Source organism: Balearica regulorum, chromosome 17 (assembly GCF_011004875.1).
Source record: "Balearica regulorum gibbericeps isolate bBalReg1 chromosome 17, bBalReg1.pri, whole genome shotgun sequence".
Taxonomy (NCBI): domain Eukaryota; kingdom Metazoa; phylum Chordata; class Aves; order Gruiformes; family Gruidae; genus Balearica; species Balearica regulorum.
Window position 1 is genome coordinate 9,369,806 of NC_046200.1, and position 21,668 is coordinate 9,391,473.

Here is a 21,668-nt window from a genome sequence, read left to right on the forward strand (position 1 = left end):
TTTTAGTTGCCATACATGTTCACATATAAAATATTTTTGTTTTCTAAGGTTCTTGATGTCCTTCTATGAAACACATTTCTGTCTTTCTAAGTGTGTATACCAGTAGCTTTCCTGGTAACAGGGTAGAGGGAGGATCATTGCTTGTAAATTTTAGTTGGAATTGATGAATGATACCTCCTTACAAAGAGACCGCAATGCATGCATGTCTTTGTGTTAGCCTTCAGTTTGTGTGTGGTTTTCCATGGATTTAAGGGTTTATGTTTATTTTGTGAAGCACCATACTGGTGTATGCTACTTCAGCCAGGAATCAAGCAAAATGTAGAATACAAAACAGTGTGGGATGTGTAGGCTGCAGGTTGATATTTCAAATGTGTTCCTTCCTGTGATCTGACTACTTTGAATTTTCACCTGTTCAGAGCATGTTTTGTCAAAATAGTTTTGTTTTGTTGCTTAGAGTTTTTGAATTAATGCAGGCACAGCTGCTGAAGGAAAAGGTTTTTACTGAATGGATTATTTCCATGCAACTGTGTTCTCTGCTGGCATTGTCATTTGTGTTGCTAAAACTTATCTTCCTCAAAACAGTCAAACAAATTTGGATATGGGTAAAGGTATATGATAAGGTTCTGTGACTTACGCTTATAATGTTTATGCTTCCTTGCTTATCTTCCTAGCTTTAAATAACCTGTTTAAACTCTTTGATTATGTGAGTTTGTATTTTGAGTTTTTAAAGTAAATTTCTAAATTCAAGTAAATTTCTAGTTTTCCAAAACACAGTTGGCAAACTACTTCTTTCATACACAAAAATACAAAGGTTTTGGGTTTTTTTTACTTTTGGATATGGCAATATGAGAGATACTTGCTTTTAAAAAAAATTACCAAAATAAACTGAAAAAATGTGTCAAATCTTCAGGTGGGTTCCAAGTGTTGGTTTTTTTGTTTTGCTTTTTTTGATGAAAAGTTCTTTATAAAGCATGTATTTCCATAGATTAAAATAATAGTGAGAAAGAACCTAACATTCTACATTGTTCTTACAGTAACTAGAAATTTTGATCCCTAATGATGATTTTTTTTCCTAATTCAAAAACTTAACAAAAGACTTTGCTGTAGTGGAAATATTATGTGGAATGCATCTCCAAACTGAGATTTTAACAAGTCTATATAACACATGAACAGCAAAGGAATGTGAATGCAGCCTGTCCAGCAGCTGAGTGTCAGTGACTGGCCAGTTGGATCCACTTTTACCCCTGGAACAGCGACTGAGCTTTCCACATTTTGTGTACCCAGCAGACGTAGGGAACTGAGGATATGGTCAGAAGGGAGAGCACTGCTGCAGTGTGTAGCGCATCTGGGGACAGGCATGGAAACTGCTGTGCTGGAGAGCTGATACACCTCATAAATTGAAAGTGTTGGTGGACAATTTTAGTGATGGTCTTGGTTGAAAGGGTGTGAAATATGGGGAGAGATAGGAGCTGCAGTTTTATTTAAGATCTAAAATGGATCTATTTGGTGAATACTAGTCTAGGTAAATCTATTAAACAGATTTTCTATAACTGCATACACAAACTTTTGAAGACAGGAAGGACAAATATTTGGCATTTGGAAAAATAAGATGATTAAAAAGCAGATGGTTATAAATCAAAATGAAATTTAGCAATGAATAAAATTTTATATTGGAACTATAATCTACTTGATAGGAAGATAATGAATTTCAAATGTGCATAACTTCTGATTGTGTTAAGTTTTCTTAAAAATAATTTAGAATATATATTTAGTAATTAAGATACCTCTAAAAATTTTGAGATATACTTGACTTCCGACAAGACTGCTGCATGTCTGTATGTTTATATGTTGGCTACTGTCTCAGAGGCACTGCTGAGATGCCCTGTAAAGATGAGGCATCAGTAGCCGTAGGCACTGGGGCAAAACCTGTCAGTGTCCACTCTAGATGTTTCCAACGGAGGTACGTCATAGAACACAATTAAAATATTTGTGATGCCTCTTAACCTTGCTAGTTTCTCTGAGTTTTTCATGGCTTTCTTCACTTTGTCTTTCAAAGTATGTGTTTAAATGTCTACTTACAATATAAAAACAATGCCTTATGTCTTACAAGCCTGTTCTTTTTTTATTCTGTTCATAAAATAAGCCCACATGTTACAGTGTTGTCTTTGTTGGAGTTGACAAGCCAAGCTCTCTCTTTCCATCTAACAACATCAGATCTACTCCTCAAACCTGTAATTTTGTAACTTTACATACTTCAGAAAATAATTTTTTGGTTGTGCAGAAATATGCACAAGCTCATTTCACTGCTTTATTCTTTTTTTTTCTTTTTATGTAACAGGTTGGTTGTTGGAGCCAGCTGTATCCCTTGAAAAAGCTGTGAGGATTTATGATAATAAGCAGCATAGCTGTCTTTCCATGAAAGCTCAGTTTTCAGAATTCCTTTGCTCATGCCCTGTAGTTGAGTTGGTAATAGAATAGTAATAGTTTTCTATGCAGTACCATCATAGGAATAAAGGTCAGCTGAGGATAAATTCTCAGAATCTTAAAAACTATGAGGAAAATATTCTAAGGCTTTGGAGTTCTATTCTATAAAACAAAAGCAAGCTAAAGATGTTCTCTATGTGAGGAGGACTTGATATCTCTAAGTAAAAAGCCCACTTAGTATACTACCCTTTTATACTGCATTTATATGAAATTGTTTATATTTCCTTAACTGATGCTTCACCAGATGTTTCACTTGAGTGTGCTGGTTTTCTAACGGGCATTGGATTGGACACTACAGTCATGATGAGAAGTATCCCACTTCGTGGGTTTGATCAGGTGAGTACGGAATATCTTGCATCTCCTTATATATCAAATATATTAAAAAGTATATTTGATTATTTTTGTCTCCTAAAGAAAAAGTGGCGTTTGCGTCTCCAATCGTTTCCTAGTACATGCTTTCTGAAGAGAAACAAATATTAGCTCTTGTTTTCCTATCATATTTCTTGATACTGTACTCAGAAAAGTAATTTTTTTTTTTTTTTTCCCTGCTTGAAAGCAAGATTGAAAAGGTTGGGAAGCAGGGGAAGGATTTATGCCACTCCTAAACCCATTAGACAATTTCTTCAAAATAATCCTGAATTTCTAGGAGTTACAGATAATGATTTTTAAAACAAATTATTGAAGTAGTTCAATGTGGAGTTCATTATGATGAATATAAATAAGTCACTAAGCTGGAAGTTTTTTAATGACCACTTTCAAAACAGCGGTGGCTATAACTAGGTAAGAAAATATATAGTGATTTCAGTGGAGCTATCAACCCTAAGCTGGAGAAAATTAAAAGCATAAACTTTCAGGCAGGGAAATTTTAAGAGAAAAAATTGTATTTCAAAATTGAGCAAGAGTTTGAGTTTTATTTAGAAGTGTAAGTGATCATGATTGTGCTGACAAAACAGAAAATGGGTTTGGCCAGAAACCCATTCCTATATAAAGAGAATAAAAGCAATTAGAAATAACAACAAGGAAAAGCAACAACAAGAAAAAAGGTTTTGTATAGGATTTGTGAAAAAAGGTTTTGTATAGGATTTGTGTAAAAAGTATAACTGCTTAAAGAAGCAATAGAAGGTAGTATAGCAGGTTTAGATTAAAGACAAGTTACTGAATCCAGGTGTTACTTGGATGTGAATTCATAGCCTCTTTTGTACAGGTTAGATGATCTCTTTGATGGCCTGATAGTCTTTTTTTTGGTTCCTAGATCTGTAAGGAGAGTATGTTAAAGGTGGTTCTGAATCCTCTGTCTCTGCAAGATATGATGGAACACTACTTTGAAGGAAAAGTTTCTGTAGTGTTCTTAAAACAGTGAGAGAGTTCTGAGTTTTCATTCACATGTGCAGCGAACTTTTTCTTTGAAGTTTCCAACAAATTTTTTCTCAGGCAAATAACTTTGGAAAATGTCGGCCTCAAGAATGAAGACTGTGTCATGTTAATCACTTGAAAATAGTGTTTTCAGAATGGGAGCGAATGTACATTAACTTAATTATTCCTGGTATCATGAATTAGGAATTTTTTTAATGGTTAATTGCAATAGTGCAAAACATTTACAGGCCACAGTTGATGAAAGAGTGATAGAACTATGGGTTTGTTTTTAAGAACTTCTTTGCACACACAGTGTGTAGGCAAATTATTTTAATGTGTAACAGCACAGTTTTTGAGGAGGGAGTATTGCTGTTAGAAGCAGCAGTGTCAAGTACCACTGCAGGTAGTGACAGCTGCTGGTTGCACGCCAGCCACTCCCACTTTGAAGTGGGTTCCCTAAAACTAGTGGTATGTGTAACAGAGTTTGCAAAACTTGTATAAGAATGTGTCTTGGGATTTGCAATCATCATTGAAGAAATCTACACCTGTAACAGCATGAGATCTGAGTAAGCAGAGAATAGTGTTAAGAGTGTGTGTGTGGCACTTCATAAAACATTTACAGTAGGGCTTTCTCTGAGAACTTGATCCTTTGTAGTCAGGAAGAGCACAATGCACATTTCAAAGTTGAGAAAGCATTAACAGAGATAAAATAATTATATTCAGTCTGTAGCCACAATGAGTCTGATGGAAACTGGTTAGTGAGCTATCGTATTTATGAAGAGGTATAACCCTGCTGTTGCCTTCGTATTAGTTAATGTCACCTTCGAAAATAAAGTTTTGTAAGCTGAGAGCTTGCATGTAGGGTTTTTTGTGTGAGTGGTTTTGTGATAATACCCTTTAAGTAATAAACATATTATTTGACAAAGTTCAACCCGAATTACTGCAGTCAAGAGCAATGGCATCTTTGGATAAACTGTCAATGTGACACTTTACTACTTGACTGTGGTGTGGTATTATTTCAAAGAGGCTCTTAGGACAAAAGCATTATTTCCTTTTTGTAGCAGAACTTTCCAGGAAACCTTAGTGATTCATAGCCATTGCAGAGAAATGATGGGTGTCACAGCAAAGGGAAATATTTTTCTTTCTTAGCTTTATGAAAGTATTTCATTCTCATCAAGCTGCCAGAAAATGGTAATTATGGTAATGTTAAATTGAATATGCTCTAGATGCTATATTTGTATAAGCAACAAATTATTTAAAAGCAACAGTTTTATTCATATGCTATTTTCCTTTTTTAAAATAATTTTAATATTCAGATGTAGATGCCTCTTGGAATGCAGTTGCAGGTCATAGTGGCTTGTTATATAATCATGTGTTGACAATGCATAGTAACTAAGTGACAAAGAATGTTTGAAATGCACAGTGCATTTACTGGATTTTCATGAAGACAGCTGAAAGAGGGTTTTACATTTAAAAGGTCATATATCTAAGAGTAAACATTTTTTTTCCCCTACTCAACAGCAAATGGCATCTTTAGTAACTGAGCACATGGAATCTTACGGCACAAAATTTTTAAAGAGGTGTTTCCCAACCAAAGTTGAAAAATTGGAGAGCAACAGATTGCAAGTCACCTGGAAAAATACTGACCTGGGCACAGAAGGAAGTGATTCCTTTGACACAGTGATGTGGGCAGTAGGTAAACTTGATTATCGTAACATTTATTTGCAATGTCTTCCATTCTAAAAGTGAAGTCCCCTCATCATGTAGTATGGAGCCAAACAGCCCCCTTCCTTTTTTTTTTTTTTTTTTAATATTAATGATAGTTTTTTAATTCTTTTCTTGCATGCCTGACTTGTTCACTTACAGTCTAAAAACACATGAAAGTTACAGTGAGTGGAAGAAATCTGTGGTAACTACTTTTGCGTGAGCTGCAATAAATAGACCATTTAGTCTTCCTCACATTTACTAGAGGATGAAAGCATGAATTCCAGCAACCTCTGTGGTGCAGGTAGTATTCTCTAAGTCCACACTCTTGACTTATTCATGAAGCTATTCACTACAAATTCCTATTTTTCTAAACTGTGCTGTTTAAGTTTGTTACTGCAGCCATCATCCAATTTGGAGAAAGAGAAGTAATTGTCCCTAAAAAATCCAAGCTCATTGCAGGGAACTGTGGAACTTTAGAGCTTTTTGAATTCTGGTCAGGAATTTTCGCATATCTCAGACTCCTTGGAACTGACATATAAGTCAGAGTAAATCAGTTTTAAAGAATTTTGTGACAAATGGCTCTGAGCATAACCACCAGAAATGGGAATTAACTGGGTTTTGCCCTCTTTGAGTCAAATGCTACTTCTTGTAAGGATTAAGACAGTAAATGATGTATGGTACAATGGTCCAGTCCACAGGAACAAAAATATTCTTTTTGCATTGCCTCCCTAAGCTACTCTTCTGTTGCTGTTATGAGTTGGCCCTCAGTTCCTATATTTGTTCAGATGGACTGCAAGCCCACTAGAATAGGGGACCTCTTGTCTTCTATGCGTATAAAGCTTTGTGAATATCTGGAATTCTAGATAATGGATGGTGAAAGGTAGCAGTGGTATTTGGCAAGTGGATGATATCTGGTGAACAAAGTAAATAGGCTTAAACTTACTGCCCAAGAATTTTTTTTTAAATGCAGAAGAACGATCAGTTTTACTAGCAGCTTTAGCAATTCCTTTAACTACTTCATTTTTATGCTATTTTTTATCTTACACTACTGTTTTAGAGTAGTGGGGGAGCCTTCCTCTGTCATTTGTTGATAACAGATAAAGTTAAATTCTTGTGGTTGTAGAATAGATCCTTTACAGGAAATAGGAACAGATCACTTACAGCATTTTGTATTTTGCCCCGTGGACTAAATCTGTTGTCCTGTTGTTCCTTTCCCCTTGTTAAGTCAGCTTTATATCCTAATACCCCAAACAGAGAGCAGCTTGTGTGTTGTGACAAACTTTTTTTCACTTACTGTGATTACTATTCTCTTAGAAGTATAATGGGCTTCTATGAATTGTGGAAACAGCCTATAATAATGGATTATGCTCACCAGAACCAATCAAAGACACTAGTGCTTGCCAAGAGCAAAAAAGATCATGCTATCTGGAGATGTGACAATCCTGAAATCTGTAGAATAATATTCATGAGGTGAGATGAAAATGTTTCCAAAAAGTGAGTTTCTAAATGTCATATGTGATTTTTCTCAAACTTTCTGGTAAAAGTACACTGAGGTGGAGTCACACCTGTGAAATGTCAAGTCAATTTGTTTACTTTTGTCAAAGATGGAAAATAGAGCTATTAAATTGAAATAATATGAGAAAAATCTTGCTTTAGTGTTAATTATAGTGGAATAAGGTTGCATGATATACTGTTGCAACTCAGTTGTAATGTAACTCCATTCACTATTTTGATACAGAGGAACTACTTGTATTATTTTTGTCATACATTTGAGTTACAATCCCTATTTAGAAACTGCAAAATGAACGGTTTTGTTTGGGTTTTATGCGTTGACTTTTTTAGTGTTCAAATTGGCACTCCACCATTTAAGGATTAAACACATTAACAGTTAAAGCTAGTTAATTGATGTGCAGTTGGTATGATTCATTGTTTTGCTCTGTATCAACACACCCACACCAGGTGTCTCAGATAATAGGCTGGGAAACTTGGTAGTGTTGAGGATTTCCTGTCTGCAGATGTGCCAGTTACAATACTGATTGAAGAAAGTCAGCTTGTAGAGTTAGTTAAAAAGCAGCTGCTATGGTTAACCAATTGTAGTCTGAATTATAGTAAATATTTCTTTAATTTTTGTAAGCACATCATGGAATTTTAGTAGGATTTTATGAATAATGTTAGAAGTATTTACTAACGGTGGCACATAGTTTGAGTTTGGTAAGCTACAGTATTATCTCTTAATGTAGGCCCTTTGAAAAAAAAATTACATTGTGTTTCTATGAAGAGTTTTGTTTATCTTTTGGAATGTGTAATTTTCTGCTTGTGTAGATAAGCCAATAAAAGCAGGTACAATGCTCTATTTGCTTTCCTAGCAGCTTTTTTGAACCAGTTGACATATTTGAGGGGGAAAAAAAAAAAAATCTCATTTTGATATCTTTTATGTAATTTAAAGGTTTCAATCCCAAGCTTTTGTAAGTAACTGTTATAGGCCCGTGGTACTTTGCTGAGTAACTATAACTATTATATTCGAGATCTGTGAAACAGTTCTTTCTTGACCTTTATTTGATACTGCCTTTCCAGTCCTGTAATGTCCTTCTGTCTTTTACTAGTGCTCTGTCTTCTGCTTTTGTGAGAATTCTCCTGAAATGATAAACTTGTGAGATATTTTTTTTTCTATTCAATATGGAACCAATGAACTTATATAGTATTCCCCCTGCCCTTAAAAGACACACAAAAAAATTATATGTTCAGTGCCTAATATACATGAGCTACACAGCAATGGTGGTTTGTGCATGCACAGATTGAACATAGGGTCTTTATCCAAAGAAAAAGGTAGAGATTGACACCTTTATAAACAGATACAACTTCTGAGCTGCAAGGCAAAGTTGCAGGAGATCAGGCTTTGTCAAGTGGGTTTGTTTCAGCTATTAGAGGACTGGAACCTGTGGATTGAATGCTGCAGTTGCAACACAGCTAATATATAAAAGGAATTGGCAAGTAGCATTTCCTTTTGAATTTGCAATAGATTGCAAATGATCACTGGTGTAACTGGAATTTGATTATTCACGAAGTCCTTAGAAAAGATACTGAGTTACTACATATCTAATGAGGTCTTACTGTGTAGAGGAGCAACACTGAATTGATGATTGAACTAAGGAGGTGTTTACAAAATATCCTGGTATTAGTTTGACAGAGAAAGTGAGGTAGTGTGCTAGTAAACTGTTAACAGAAAGAGCAATAACCAGTAGCAAGTTTTAAGTTTAGCTTTACAAAAAGAGTATTCTCCCTGATGAGAGCAGTGGAACAACCATTCTCAAGTTCCTTTGCATTCATAAGCTTAGAGAAAAGCCACTGTATCTTTGAAGTAGTATAATCTTTTCTATAAAAAGGAATTATAACTAGCTCAATGTAAAGCTGAACAGGTATCAGGTGTTGCACATCATGTGCTATCAAACATTGTCCTTTGTGCCAGATTGGATGCTTGGCAGATTCATTTTGTAGTGCAGTAAAATAAGATCCTTGCTGTTCAATATTAAGAAAGGGTTAAGTACATAACAGGTTTTTTAATAGTATTTTTCTTCAAGTCTTACAATCAAATCAGTTTGGATTAACTAAGAAAACAGAAATTTTGTTTGGAGATTTTCTTTGAAAAGTCCCATATGGTAAAATATTGCTGTGATCTCCTGTGAGCATATCTCTGCCAGCCCCTATAGAAAAGGGGATGAGCTTTAGATTTGTCTTTGCAGTCAAAATCTTGCCATCTAGTTTTTAACCTTTGAACTATTCAGTGAAAAATAATGCACCTTGGTTGGTCTCAGACAACTATTAGTGCTAATGGGATATGGTTTGCTGAGGCTCTGGGTCTTTGTTCTGAACTTCCCGTGCCTCTTTCTCATTAATTTTAATTCACTACTGTCTTGGTAAGAAGTGGTTTCTGCAGTCTTAATGAAAATTGTCATTCCCGTTACATCAGCCAGTACTTTTAGGTTTTTTCCCAATATCTAGTTTTAATGACATTCAGTCAGATTTTATTCAACAGAGCTATTTTTAATGTGCTAGTAATTTGTTTGCATTGAAAGAGGCCTGGACAGTAATTTTTCTTTCTTTTGTTTAACGCACCCATAAACTTTGAGTGTAGCTCTTATTTTATGCTACTTATTTTATCAGCTTGTAACTACAAAAATCACTTCTTCATGTTGAGGAAAAGTAGGATGCTAGACTATGCTTCTAATCTGCGTGTGGGAAAATGTTTTGGATTCAGAACTATAAGGTGCTATTTGAGTTGATAGGCGATGGCTAGCCTTTATCTGAATGGTGGTATAAATTAAAAAAAAACCATAAACCAACCATGCTGGAAAATGCTCTAAAGTAATTTCATGAAACCAGTGCAATTACTGTGACATTTCCTACAGAATATAGGTTCTGTTCATCCGTAAGTGTGTAGAAGTTTGAAGCCAATGACCTCACTTGGGAATGATGGTTGAGTACTGTTTTTTGAGACTGCAGAGCCATCCTTTAAGGGTGTACCATGATTAAAGAAAGCTTAGTGTGGGAGAATTAATGTAAAGGTGAACTATACCTTCTCAGAAAATGTTTCCAGCCCACTTTAACTTGTACAGAACCTTGAGAACAAAACAAATAGAATTGTTAGAAGTCTGTCCCATGCTGTAAGGTTTTCATTTAAGTTGCATATCACTTGGAGTTGCTTTTTGTTGTTGTTGTTGTTTGGGTAGGATGAAAGCAACAGGTCTCCATATGCAAGTAACTTCAGATGTACAGTGGATGGTGGTGATTGCACCATAGCTGCCACAATCTTTCTGCTGAGATAACTCCTCTGTGTAATAAGTATTACAGGTCAATGCTACAAGAGATAGTACAGCTTAGCAGACTTGGCAAACAACCAGTTACTACCCCAGCACTGACTAGGGTCAGATTTTTTTCAAATTGGGGCAGGCATGCTGAAAGCTTACCAGTAATGAATGAAAGGTTCAAAAACGTCCTTGTAAAATTGGCGCACGCTATCAGTGTGGTCAGGGTTCTGAACTTTTTTTTAATCTTAGTTAATCTTATTGTAGTCAATATTTTCTTGTAATTTGAACATTAGTTACACTGAATTGGTCTTTATTAGTCATTATCAGCTGGTGCTGTTTTAGTGAACACCTTTTCGGTTTTGAGGAAGGATTTGAAGGAGGAAAGGGTAGTGGTCTTGAAACTAATTTGGGGAGTGTGTCAGGCACCCAAAACAAGACAAGAGAGAGTATCAAGACTGGGAACACAGTTTAGATTTTGATTAAGGTCAAACTGATGTCGGATTGGGTAAAATTATGAAGTGATGTGTCAAAATGCCAATGTATAGGGAAGAAGTGGAGAAGACTATTGGGCTTAAGTTTTATGCCCAAAGAACCATCCTGTCACCCTGCAGTATCCTCACAGTGGCCATCTGCAGTGTCATGCCTGATAACAACATGCTTGGTTGGCTCTAATTTGAATTTTTCAAATTCTGGGGGGCAAACAGACATTCCAGCTTCTGTGATTAAGAAACTGCAGAAGACCCATTATATAAGTCTGCTGTCAGCTGCACCTTTATCACCCTGGGAAATCTTACTGTGTGCAAGAGTATGCTGTCACTCACATTTACCGCTGCTACTTACTTGACTGTGCCTATTCCTATGGTTTCTTCTCAGTTTAGCTGCTTCAGTCTCCACTGTTGAAGGTCCTGAACCTGAAGGTCACAGCAGCCTGATACTGTCTTCACCTTATTCTGTGTGCGATTATCAGAGTCCCTCAGCAGATGATGGGACAGAAATGCCACATCACAATACTAACCAGCCTAGCATGTATCCAAGATGGATGCTTTAACCAGTCTCTTGTCACTCTCTGTAGCTAAGATGACTGGCAGCCCCCTTAGGAAGCCGTGTTGTTAGATTTTACAAAAACAGATCAAAAAGCTGTTGTTTTCTTTTTTAAAGTTAAAAGTGAATGGAGGCAGGCCCTGAAAGCAGGGATCTGTGTGGTTTTCACAGCTGTGTGGTTATTGTATGGGTCTATTAAAGGTGAGATTATGATGTGGTATTAAAAGTGCAAGAGTCAGGTAACCTTTTTAAGGGTCAGATTTGAATTGGCACCTTTCTTCTAGATGTCTGGCATAATATCTTGCTGTTTTGAATAAAAGCTAAATCTGGTCTTGTGTCTTATACAATCATAGACTCCTTGTTCTGTGGCAGTTTCAAGGCAGTGGACATCTTCAAACTAAAAGCATATGTGCTGGCTTTCGTGGGGGCGGGGGGATGTGTTGTGTGCCCGGTACGATTTGGTATAGTTTTGTATTGCCCTCTGGATCTTAGAAATAAGCTGTAAACTCATGCTTTCTTGGAGCTATAAATGTAAAAAACGTAAGTTACAAATGGCCTTTTGATCCAATACTACTGAGGAATGGTGAGAACTGATTCTGCAGTACAAGTAAGTGAATGTTGAGATGTATCAGAATTTCCTGAATTTTACATTAAAACTTACCTAGGCACATTGGATAATCATGAACCTAAGCTACTGAATTTGAGGTTAAGCAAGATCAGTAAGTGTAATTCTGGCTTATGGAGGTGAGCCAGCATGGGGCTAAAGGCCAATAAAGCTTCACTTCAGTTTTACAAAGTTTTATTTTTGCTTTCAGAAATAATATTTAGGTAGTAAAGTTGAGAGAGAAATTTCACTATGAGCAGCAACAGATTTTTTGTAACTCTTAGCTATTAATACCAAGCTGTACACGTGTTAAAATAGACTGGAATCGAAAGGTTAAGTGTTATCCTGCAGATTTGATAAACTCGTCTGTTGTTGTCACAGGTCTTTAAATGACTCTATTGACAGTTTTTCTTTTTTTCCTCTTTCAGTGCCTGCCATTGCGTGCTAAGCTTTCTCTTGGCTCTGCCTGGCAGGAAAAAGGGGAAACTAGAAAACCCCATTAGTTGTCCATTTGCAGAATATCCAGGCTTTACTCTCAATACACAAAGAAATACAACGGTAGGAAGTTGTTTCACATCCGAGCCAAGATAAGGTCCTGGAGGTTTATTATTTTTGTTGCCTGATAGCATCAGAACTGGGGAGCAGGGGGCAGAGAAGGAACAGCAGATCAACATCCCATGGGGACAACAGAAGGGAAGACAGACAGATAGCCAAGTGCCGACAGCTTCAGTCAGTACTCCCAGAGGAAGTGTTGGTTTCACCAGATGAAATTAATACACAGAAGTCTTTACAGAGGCATTCAGATGTGACATTGTTTGGGGGGCCTGGCTATATGGCAGATGTATAAAGCAGTGAATCATATGTTTACATATAATTAGGTCTGTATTGACAAGCCAGGTTTTCCTTTTGTTTAATAATTTCCTACATTAACATCAAAGAGCTTGTTTTTATAATGAAAACACATTTCCTTTTTTGTTTTGCTTTGCTATAACTCTGTATTAACATCAAATACAAACTCATGACTCACGCAAAGGAGACCTATATATGTAGATGTAGATATATCCATATTCATTTATAGCTTCTAAAAATGGATGCAATGTTACAAAATTTCCTTCATTTGGATATATTCAGGTAAACTTTTCTATGTAATTCTATATGTCCCTAGAAATTTTGGGAGTACCTGATAATTTTACTATGCTTATTAACCTTCAAATACATTTGAAAAATTTGTTAGGATTTAAGATTCCAACTCCTGGGTTAGATACTCTATAGAAAGCTCAGTGTAATGTTATCAAGACTTTGGTAATATAAGTGGAAAACACTACAAAAATATTTTTTTAAAGATGAGATAATTTAAAATTATTGGAAGAAGAAGCTGTAATAAAATCTAGGCTTGGTAGAATTTGCCTCATTTGTTTTTAAATCCATTTAAAATAGTGTTTCTAAACTCTAGGAATGGTGTTTGTAAACTACAGTAATAGTTCAAATACAGAGCTGAGCTAAATAACTCAGCATTAAGGACTTGAGAGCAAAGTTGGTAAACTTTTTCATCCAAGCTGAGGGAGCTAAAAAAGCTTTAAGATAAGTGTATTGGATAACAAGAAAAGAGGACTCCAGGAATGTTTAACGTTGAACCGCAGTGTTGTTAATTTTTATCTACAAGTGAGCACAATAGGCTGTTTGTTAGTATTCAATGTCATTTGGGTAATGTTTATTGGAAATTTTCAGTGTAGAAGTTGCTTACTGGTTATATGTGTACTCACGCTATATCAGGAAATTGAATTTAGAATGTGCAACAAATATTAAACCATGTGTTTTTTTGAACTTTTTTGAAGTGGATGTTGTCCTGCACATTTTTAAAGGATAACTTTCTCTGAAATATTCTGAGCAAAGACAATAGTAAAAGAGGTTCTTTCACCAAGAAATTAATATCTATACTTTCCACCCTTACAGCTTTTTCAGAATGAGGTAAGTTTTGTCATGTTTCTACTTGGACTATCAAATAGCACAAAGTTCTTGGAAACCTACAGTGGAGGATGCCAGCTTTTTAGGTTAACACTGCTGAAGTTTACCAATATTTTTTTACTTTAATTTCTATTTTTTCCTTAAGGCCGAGCCCCTGAGACTGAAACTCTCAATTTGGAGAGAGTTGGAGTGAAAACTAATTCTGAAACTGGAAAGATCATTGTTGATGCCAGTGAAGCGACTTCTGTTCCTCACATTTATGCAGTTGGAGACATAACAGAGGTACTGAGTCTACATAAACTATTTTACAATAACAGGAAGCCAACTTTGTTCCTGACTAATAACTAGTCCCCAGATGTCGTCATACTCTAGCATATATCTTAGTGTTTTGCTCTTTTTCATTTTGCAGAGCTGTAGTGTTTATGCCAGCCACCTGGGTCAGTAATTTCCTTCACATGGATCTTGTGAAGTATCTGAGCATTAGAGATTATTACTGATGTTTATCAGGGAATGCATCATTGGTCAGAGGCTAACAATAATGTCTTTATCACTTCATTTATCTTTCTAATAATGTTTTTATCACTTGAGACATATGACTTCATATTGCCTGTGAATACTGAGTGAAAGCAGTTCTTACCTTCTGGAGTTGAATACACTTAGTGGGAATGACCGTGACAAGTTCTGTAATTCCATTTTTAGTATTTTGGGGTTTAATTGAGACTAGTCACAAGACAGCATTTCTGCTGCCTGACACAAAATGCTTCTGACAAAACTATCTTCCTCTAGAATAAGAAAAAGTAATTGCTGCAAATACTAAATGCGTTTGACTTCTGTTCATGATTTGTGGCTGATCATGCCAAGTAAACATGAGGTGTGTTGTTGGGTTTTGTGTTTTGGGTTTTTTTTTTTAAGGAGGGGACATTATAACGTAAGCAAAATAATTTTCTTATTATAGATGCAAAACCAGAATTCTGTGGCCTTAATCTAGTGCTATTGATAATCTACAGCTATCTATGACAAGAATGTCTTGTGCTGATCAAAATACACTCAAATACTTTCAATCCCTTAATTTTCAGTTTACAGAAGAAGTCAGAGTATCTGCTGTAAATTGGGCATCTGCAAATATGTTGTCTTCATAAAAAAATAATATTTATCTGGATTCAGAACTGTAGTTACAGGAGGATGTTTTCATCAGCTGCCTGCTGTAGCTGAAAAATTTGGGCAGTATGTAGAATAGAGAGGCCGGGCATTGCAAGATACAGAATTCTCTCACCTGTTGTTGAACTTAATGGAATTCAACACATGCCTTCCTAACAAGACTGTTTTTGATATAGTGGAGGCATCTGTTTTAAAAGTCTGGTAAATCTAAATAGTGTAGCAATATCCAAGCACTGTGTATAGTATAATTTGAGAGACCTTTAAAAGATTTCTCATTCTGCCATGTTTAAAATCTTTTAAAGATGTCTCAAATTTATAAGCCCTACAGGTGCTCCGAGTTTAAGAGATGTAACAGGTTACATAATATCTTGGGAATAGCCCTGCAAATTTCTGACTGGACTCTGGAACTGCCAGAGACACTTAAATCTCATAAATCTGCTGACCATTCCTGACCTCTTCCCCTGTATGTAGACATGTGTTTCTTCCTGTCTGTCTCCATCTTCATGTGAATGACTTGCCATTTCCTTTTAAACTGTGTTAAAACTCTCCTGCTCAGCTTTTTCTCCTGTTTTTCCTTACTCTCCATAGCTTCTCTGTCCTGTCCAGTCACTCAGAGCTTTGGGATTATGTACAGCTCCTCTCCTTTCTTCTCACTTCACATACAGGTTCCCTCTGTACTTGTCACTTCTTGCTCTGGAATATTTCCTGAAGTCCTCTTTCTGCTCACAGTGACCTCCTACACCTGCTTGTCCCTGATGTATGCCTTGCTTGGGCCTCCTGCTCTCCAAACTTTAATTTTTAATTTCATCCAAGAAGCAGTTGTTAGAGGCAATGCTGGCAGGGCCTTAGATTTGGTTACTCATTTTGCTGCCAATCTGCAGTGTTATTTTGGGCAAGTCATTTCCTTTTGAGTGCTTTTTGTCTTCTGCCTTTTGAGGATTTATTTAAGTAAGAAATATAAAGTTGGAGGCAGGATGCTCTCCTCTTTCCTACACTGGATCTAAAAAATCAGGTCTTCATTTATTTGTCATTTTCATTTTGTTGTTAAAACTTGATTTGCTTTTCCTGCTTTTGTCCTTATTAGTGCAGATATTTGAACTTGAGTTGTTCAATAGGAACTTCTAAATGTAAGTGTTAAAAACAGCAATACAGTTTTATACTGTGTCCAGTGCACAGTTGGGGAAAAACTGAAGAGTTAAATCAGTGCTCTACAGAAATATTCTCTTAAGGTTTCATCTGCGTATGGGCTCAATATAGGGAATTAAAAATTTATAGATTTTAAAGATAGAAGGAATTACCGCCATTATCTTATCTGACTCCAGTACAATGTGAGCCATGTAATTCCAATTGCTAAGCAATAAAGCTTATTTTATTTGAACACTTAAATAAATTTTGTCTTTTTCTGAAAGCAGAATTAATTTAGATAATAAATTTAATTGGCATGGGAACCAGCAGTGAAAGAAAGTTCTGTGTTGGCCCACATCTCAAAGAATACACACAAGAAGAATCAAGTGCATCCTGCTAAGAACCAGGAAGCTGTAGAGCTTGGTGTGTGATACTTTCTGGGTGAGACCTACCAAAAGAGCACAAGAAGATGAATCTTGTTTCCTGTGAATGATCATCAATGATCCCTAATATTACTTATAAGAATAAGATTTTATTTTTTTTCCCTTCAGTGTTCCTGCTCAGGATTTCTCTTTGCTCTGTTCTCTCCCTGTCACAGTCGCCTTGCTACCATAAAGTGCTATTGCTCATACCTTTGCAAGTAGTTCTCAAGCCCTCCTCCTCCCTCCCTTACCATGCCACACTGAATAGACACTAAATTGCTACCAAATAGCAAACGCTACTTTTTTTGTTGTTTTGTTTTGTTTAATTCAGTGGCCTGGCTCGAAGAGGATTGAGAGAGGGGACAGGCGAGTTTCCTGATATGCTCAGAATGACTGTTTTCGTTTAGGAGTCATACCCAGCTGGCACAAATGAGAAACTATGTGTGCATGGGTGTCTTGTTGCACCCTTGTATGGCAAATGGAATCCTAATGTTATCCAAGCTGTCCATTTGGAGAAAAGGGGGAAAAAAATCCTTCCAGAGGTCAGTCAGTTGGTCTACCCTCAAAAAATATTTTTCAAGCTTTGGCAAAATATTATTTTCAACTGACAGGTGAAATTGCATTTAGGCATTTTCATCTTCTGTAATCAGGATGAGGAAGATCAAGCTGGAATTTTAGTTTGAAATTTTTATTCACTGCTGATATAAACATTCTGTGTTAAAATTCTTCCTTCAGTAGTATTCTTGTTGAAAAGCATGGCATGCACTATAAAGTTCTCTCAGAAGGAGGTTTATCATATGGTCATGCTGCTCTACATCTGTCATATTTCAAAGGGTGTTATAACAAAGATGTGTAGAGAAGGTGGAATGTACAGTATGTGGCTTTGAATAGAAATAAGACCAAAAAGAGTTGTGTTAGAACAAATACACATTACTTCAAAGCTTTTTAAACTCTCTTAGGAGCCGTCTCGTTTAAATGTGTAATACATTGGAGGATTCTTACGAACAATTCATATCCATAATAATCAGCAGAGTAGTTCTAAACATGACTGCAAAGTTAATGTTAATTTCAAATATTTACCAAGGAAGGTCTTTAAGTCATTGTTTATGAGAAATTAGGCTTTATCTGCATGGATGTTTTAGTAATTAGTTGGGTTTTATGGAATGCATGGCAGTGCTTTCACAATTTTATCTCTCGTTCCAATCTTCTATTCATTTCTGGAATGCCAAAACAACATCTGTATTTCCTGCTACAGAAATGATTGGCAGCCATGTTTCAGGCCAATGTGTATAAGAAAAAACAAATGGCAAATTTCATCTGGTAAATGACAGTTACAGACTTGAAAGTCAAAATGCTGCATTTGAAAAAACCATGACTTGATGTATCTTAGGGGTGGAAAAAAGGGATAGACTTACTTGCAGTTTTGTGATTATTGTTGTTGTTGTTGTTAGTTTGTTTTGTTATTTGTGGGGAAAAAATAGGTTAGTCTTCATTAACAATTAAATTGTAGTTTCTGTTATCAGGTTAGATGTAATGTTGTTTCAGTTTGGTTTTTTGCAATGGAAGTTTTAACTTAAGTGGTTATTATTACAGATAAAAGCATAAATGCATATTAATATGCAGATAATTTATATCATATGTGTACAGAAGTAAATGGTGGCTACTACCATGTACAGAATCTATATAGCAACATACAGAAAAGATAAGCTCGAAAAGAGGAATGGATTTGAGTAAATGCTAAAAATCTTCATGAAATGAAGTTTGGGGGTTTTTTAATGAAAAAAATGTTTGAAAAACATTTCAGGGAATCCTTATTTTAGTTTCTGCTGAAGACTGTTTTGAGGGCTTATTGGATGACTGCCTCCAAGTGGGACTTTGCAGGAGTGTGACAAGTGTTCTATCTAGATAGGACTAGTATGAATCAAAACTTCACATGTTTTATAAAGCATTCCCTGTTGTTTCACAAAGGTGTTTTTCAGTTACGGTTTTCTTATGTCTCCACATCATTCCTTCTAGATTTGTGACCTCTCCCCTCATGTCAGACAAACATCTTGATGATATGTCTTGGATGAACTCTTAAATAGTGTTTTTTACTAGATTTATGAAGTGTGTTAGATCTAATTAATGCCTTACTTCAATTTGCAAAAACTTCCAGCTTCCTTAAAACTAGCACTGGAGTTCTGATGCTTCAGTGGTATTGTTCTGGCACACTCCATAGTCCTGTTTGGATATAAAAAGTAGCCAGAACTCATGGCTTGAACTGGAGCATGTCCTGGTCATATCCTGCTATCATTCCATTTCTCGCTTGCAGGAAGTTAGCATTTGCCAATAGCAATCCTTTTGATGCCTCTCTCTAATACCAGAGCCTGAGATCAGGACCAACTTGACCTATAGGTTGCAGTGCTAGCAATGCTAGCTGGTGTTCCACTTCTCTGATCCTGGACCAACATAGGAAATCAGTAATAGTGCCTACAAATAGGTAAGTTTTCTGTCTGTGTTCTGTAAAAATGTGACAGACTTTTTTTTTTTTAAAAGGTCTGATGTTATAAAAACACTTTATACTAGGCTTTTCCTGCTTTAAAAAGACCATCTGAAAAATTTCTTGATGACTTACTATGGAAAGAAAGGGGGAAGCAAATGGTTAGCATATGAGTATCTTCTGCTTTTCAAGGGGTGACATGATAAGATATAACCTTTTTTTGACCTTCATTCATGGCATTTGTTCCCCTCCATCAAAACAGATATTGCACTCAGACTTAAAAGCTACTGCCTTCTCCATTTGCAGTACTGGCTACTAGGCTGGAATTCCAGGATTTGGCCTTCCTCTGACCATTGTCCCAGGAGAAATCCTTGGATGCTACTTCTCTTAATTAAAACAAAGCTTTGCACACTCTCCTTAGGGCCGTCCTGAATTAACACCCACAGCAATAGCTGCAGGAAGACTGCTGGCTCAGCGTCTTTTTGGCCAATCTTCAGAATTGATGGACTATGACAATGTGAGTTGTTTTTTTTTTTTTTTCAATAATAAGAACCAAATCTTACACCTTTTTTTTTTTTTTTTTTTCCTTACCAAGTTTTAAAGAATTGCATTTTGTCATCTGGAATCCAGCTTTGACAGTAGCCAAAGTTGATGTGTGTGACAGAGCTACACTTCTCAGTCATGCAAAAGTCTCCCCTGTATCTGCCATGCCTTTGCTTCATATGGTTTAACAGTACCACTGTCTGTTTCCTCGCAAGCAGGTACCTACTACAGTTTTCACTCCCTTGGAATATGGTTGTGTTGGACTGTCGGAAGAAGCGGCTGTGCAACGTTATGGATCAGATAATGTTGAGGTATGAAAACATTTTTAATTTTATAGTTGGTATCCGAGTTGCACTATGAAAAGACAGAAGTTTCACTGTTGTATCAGGCAAAATTTTTGGTCCCCAAAATACTATGTTTGCAGTTAGGGAGTTGGTGTCTTCAGAATTGCTCAGGACTTTAAAAGTATTGCAGCAGGCCACAATGTAAACTGCTACCTAGTGGTCTTAAAATTATTGACTGGGTATGACTAGCTGCCATTTTAGTAAGCTATATTGTGCAGCATAATTAAATAACAGTTATGTTCTTTTTAATTGTCAGAATTGCTGATCGGGTTCTTTAGTCTAAATTTTTGGGATGTCACGAGAAATATTCACACAAGCTGCTAAGTGTCTTTGTGGCTAAAATGTCTTGATATAATATGCCTAGGTATTGTGTATTGAGGAAGAAATCTGTTATGGCATATATTCACACCTAGCCCTCTGATATGAGGAATGAAATTAAGGTACTCATGATGAAGAAATTCACAATCACTATATAATAAGACAAAATTCAAAGAAGTCACCCTTGAAAAGATGTATTGTGTTACCTTTATTCAATCATCAAAAAGACTGACAGTGTATGACTCAGTAAGCTATGGAAATACAAAGCACAATACTTCATGTCCAGTCAGTTATTAGTTTTGTCTTTTATGATTCTGAAATACAGTTTATACTTCAAAAATCTGTTCCAGAACTCTTATCTGGTTTCTGGATGCTAGTGCCAACTAGAATGATATAAATTACTGTAAAACAATTGTTCTCATCTGATTAAGGTATACAGTTGAGGTGTGTGTGTGTCATAAGATGCTGATGTTATGTATGTATTGGAGAGCAAGTTCAGCTGATGGATTTAGCTTGGAGCCTCAGGCAAAATCATTAATGAAAAAATAAGCATTTACTAGTCAGAATGCAAAAATTACAGTTTGGATTGTCTTGTATTTCATTATTTTCAGTAAACAAGGTATTTTGGGAGAAGCTTAAAGGAACAAAACTAACATTTTTAATTTGGGGCACTAATTTGAGTAACATGATTATTTGTGATTTTTTTTTTTCCCCAGTTTTGTTTTTAATCTAATGGTTCCCTAAGAAAGGTTTGTGTTAAACTCTTACTGTGCTTTCCATATTTTTCTTTAAAATAATGAACCGGCTATAAATAAATAATTTTTTCCTACAACATTATAAATATGTATTTGATAATAATCATTATAATACTAAATAGCAGGCTTTGACATAATAGTATTCTCTAATGTTACTGTTTTCCCCACCAGGTATACCATGCGTATTATAAACCTTTAGAGTTTACAGTGGCTGAAAGAGATGCAACTCAATGCTATATGAAAGTGAGTGTTGTGAGCTTTTAACTTGCTTTTAACTTAAACCAAGAGATATGGTACAGCCAGCTTTAAGGAGGACTATTTGGCAAAAAACCCTCTCAAGATAGATAAGATATTTTCTTGGTGACAGCCTGTTTCTGTAGTGTAACTTCAAATGTTTAATATTTATTACATATCCCATTGCATCTTTAAATTGCTTTACTGATATTAGCATTTTCCAGAGATGACATTCTGCTGACTGATACCATCTTTGAACTGCTTGTAAAGTCCCAAGACATATTCCAAACTCTGTGGAGATTAATCTCTGCTTCCCCCAGAAAAGTTCTTA

At 35.9% G+C, this 21,668-nt stretch overlaps 1 protein-coding gene across 7 annotated transcripts in view; it reads left to right on the plus strand.

The window, feature by feature from the left end:
• The window catches only part of TXNRD2 (thioredoxin reductase 2), a 36,959-nt gene that overhangs the window by 8,215 nt on the left and 7,076 nt on the right, over nucleotides 1–21,668 (plus strand). For 4 of the 7 annotated variants that reach the window (XM_075769239.1, XM_075769242.1, XM_075769243.1 and 1 more), the window contains 7 exons: nucleotides 2,339–2,358; nucleotides 2,729–2,820; nucleotides 5,359–5,533; nucleotides 14,105–14,241; nucleotides 19,565–19,660; nucleotides 19,905–19,997; nucleotides 21,275–21,346. In XM_075769239.1, the coding sequence (XP_075625354.1) occupies nucleotides 2,339–2,358; nucleotides 2,729–2,820; nucleotides 5,359–5,533; nucleotides 14,105–14,241; nucleotides 19,565–19,660; nucleotides 19,905–19,997; nucleotides 21,275–21,346 (685 nt within the window). Of the gene's footprint in view, nucleotides 1–2,338; nucleotides 2,359–2,728; nucleotides 2,821–5,358; nucleotides 5,534–14,104; nucleotides 14,242–16,995; nucleotides 17,207–19,564; nucleotides 19,661–19,904; nucleotides 19,998–21,274; nucleotides 21,347–21,668 lie in introns of those variants that run through there. The other 3 variants (XR_012838087.1, XR_012838089.1, XR_012838088.1) reach the window with 3 other exon arrangements.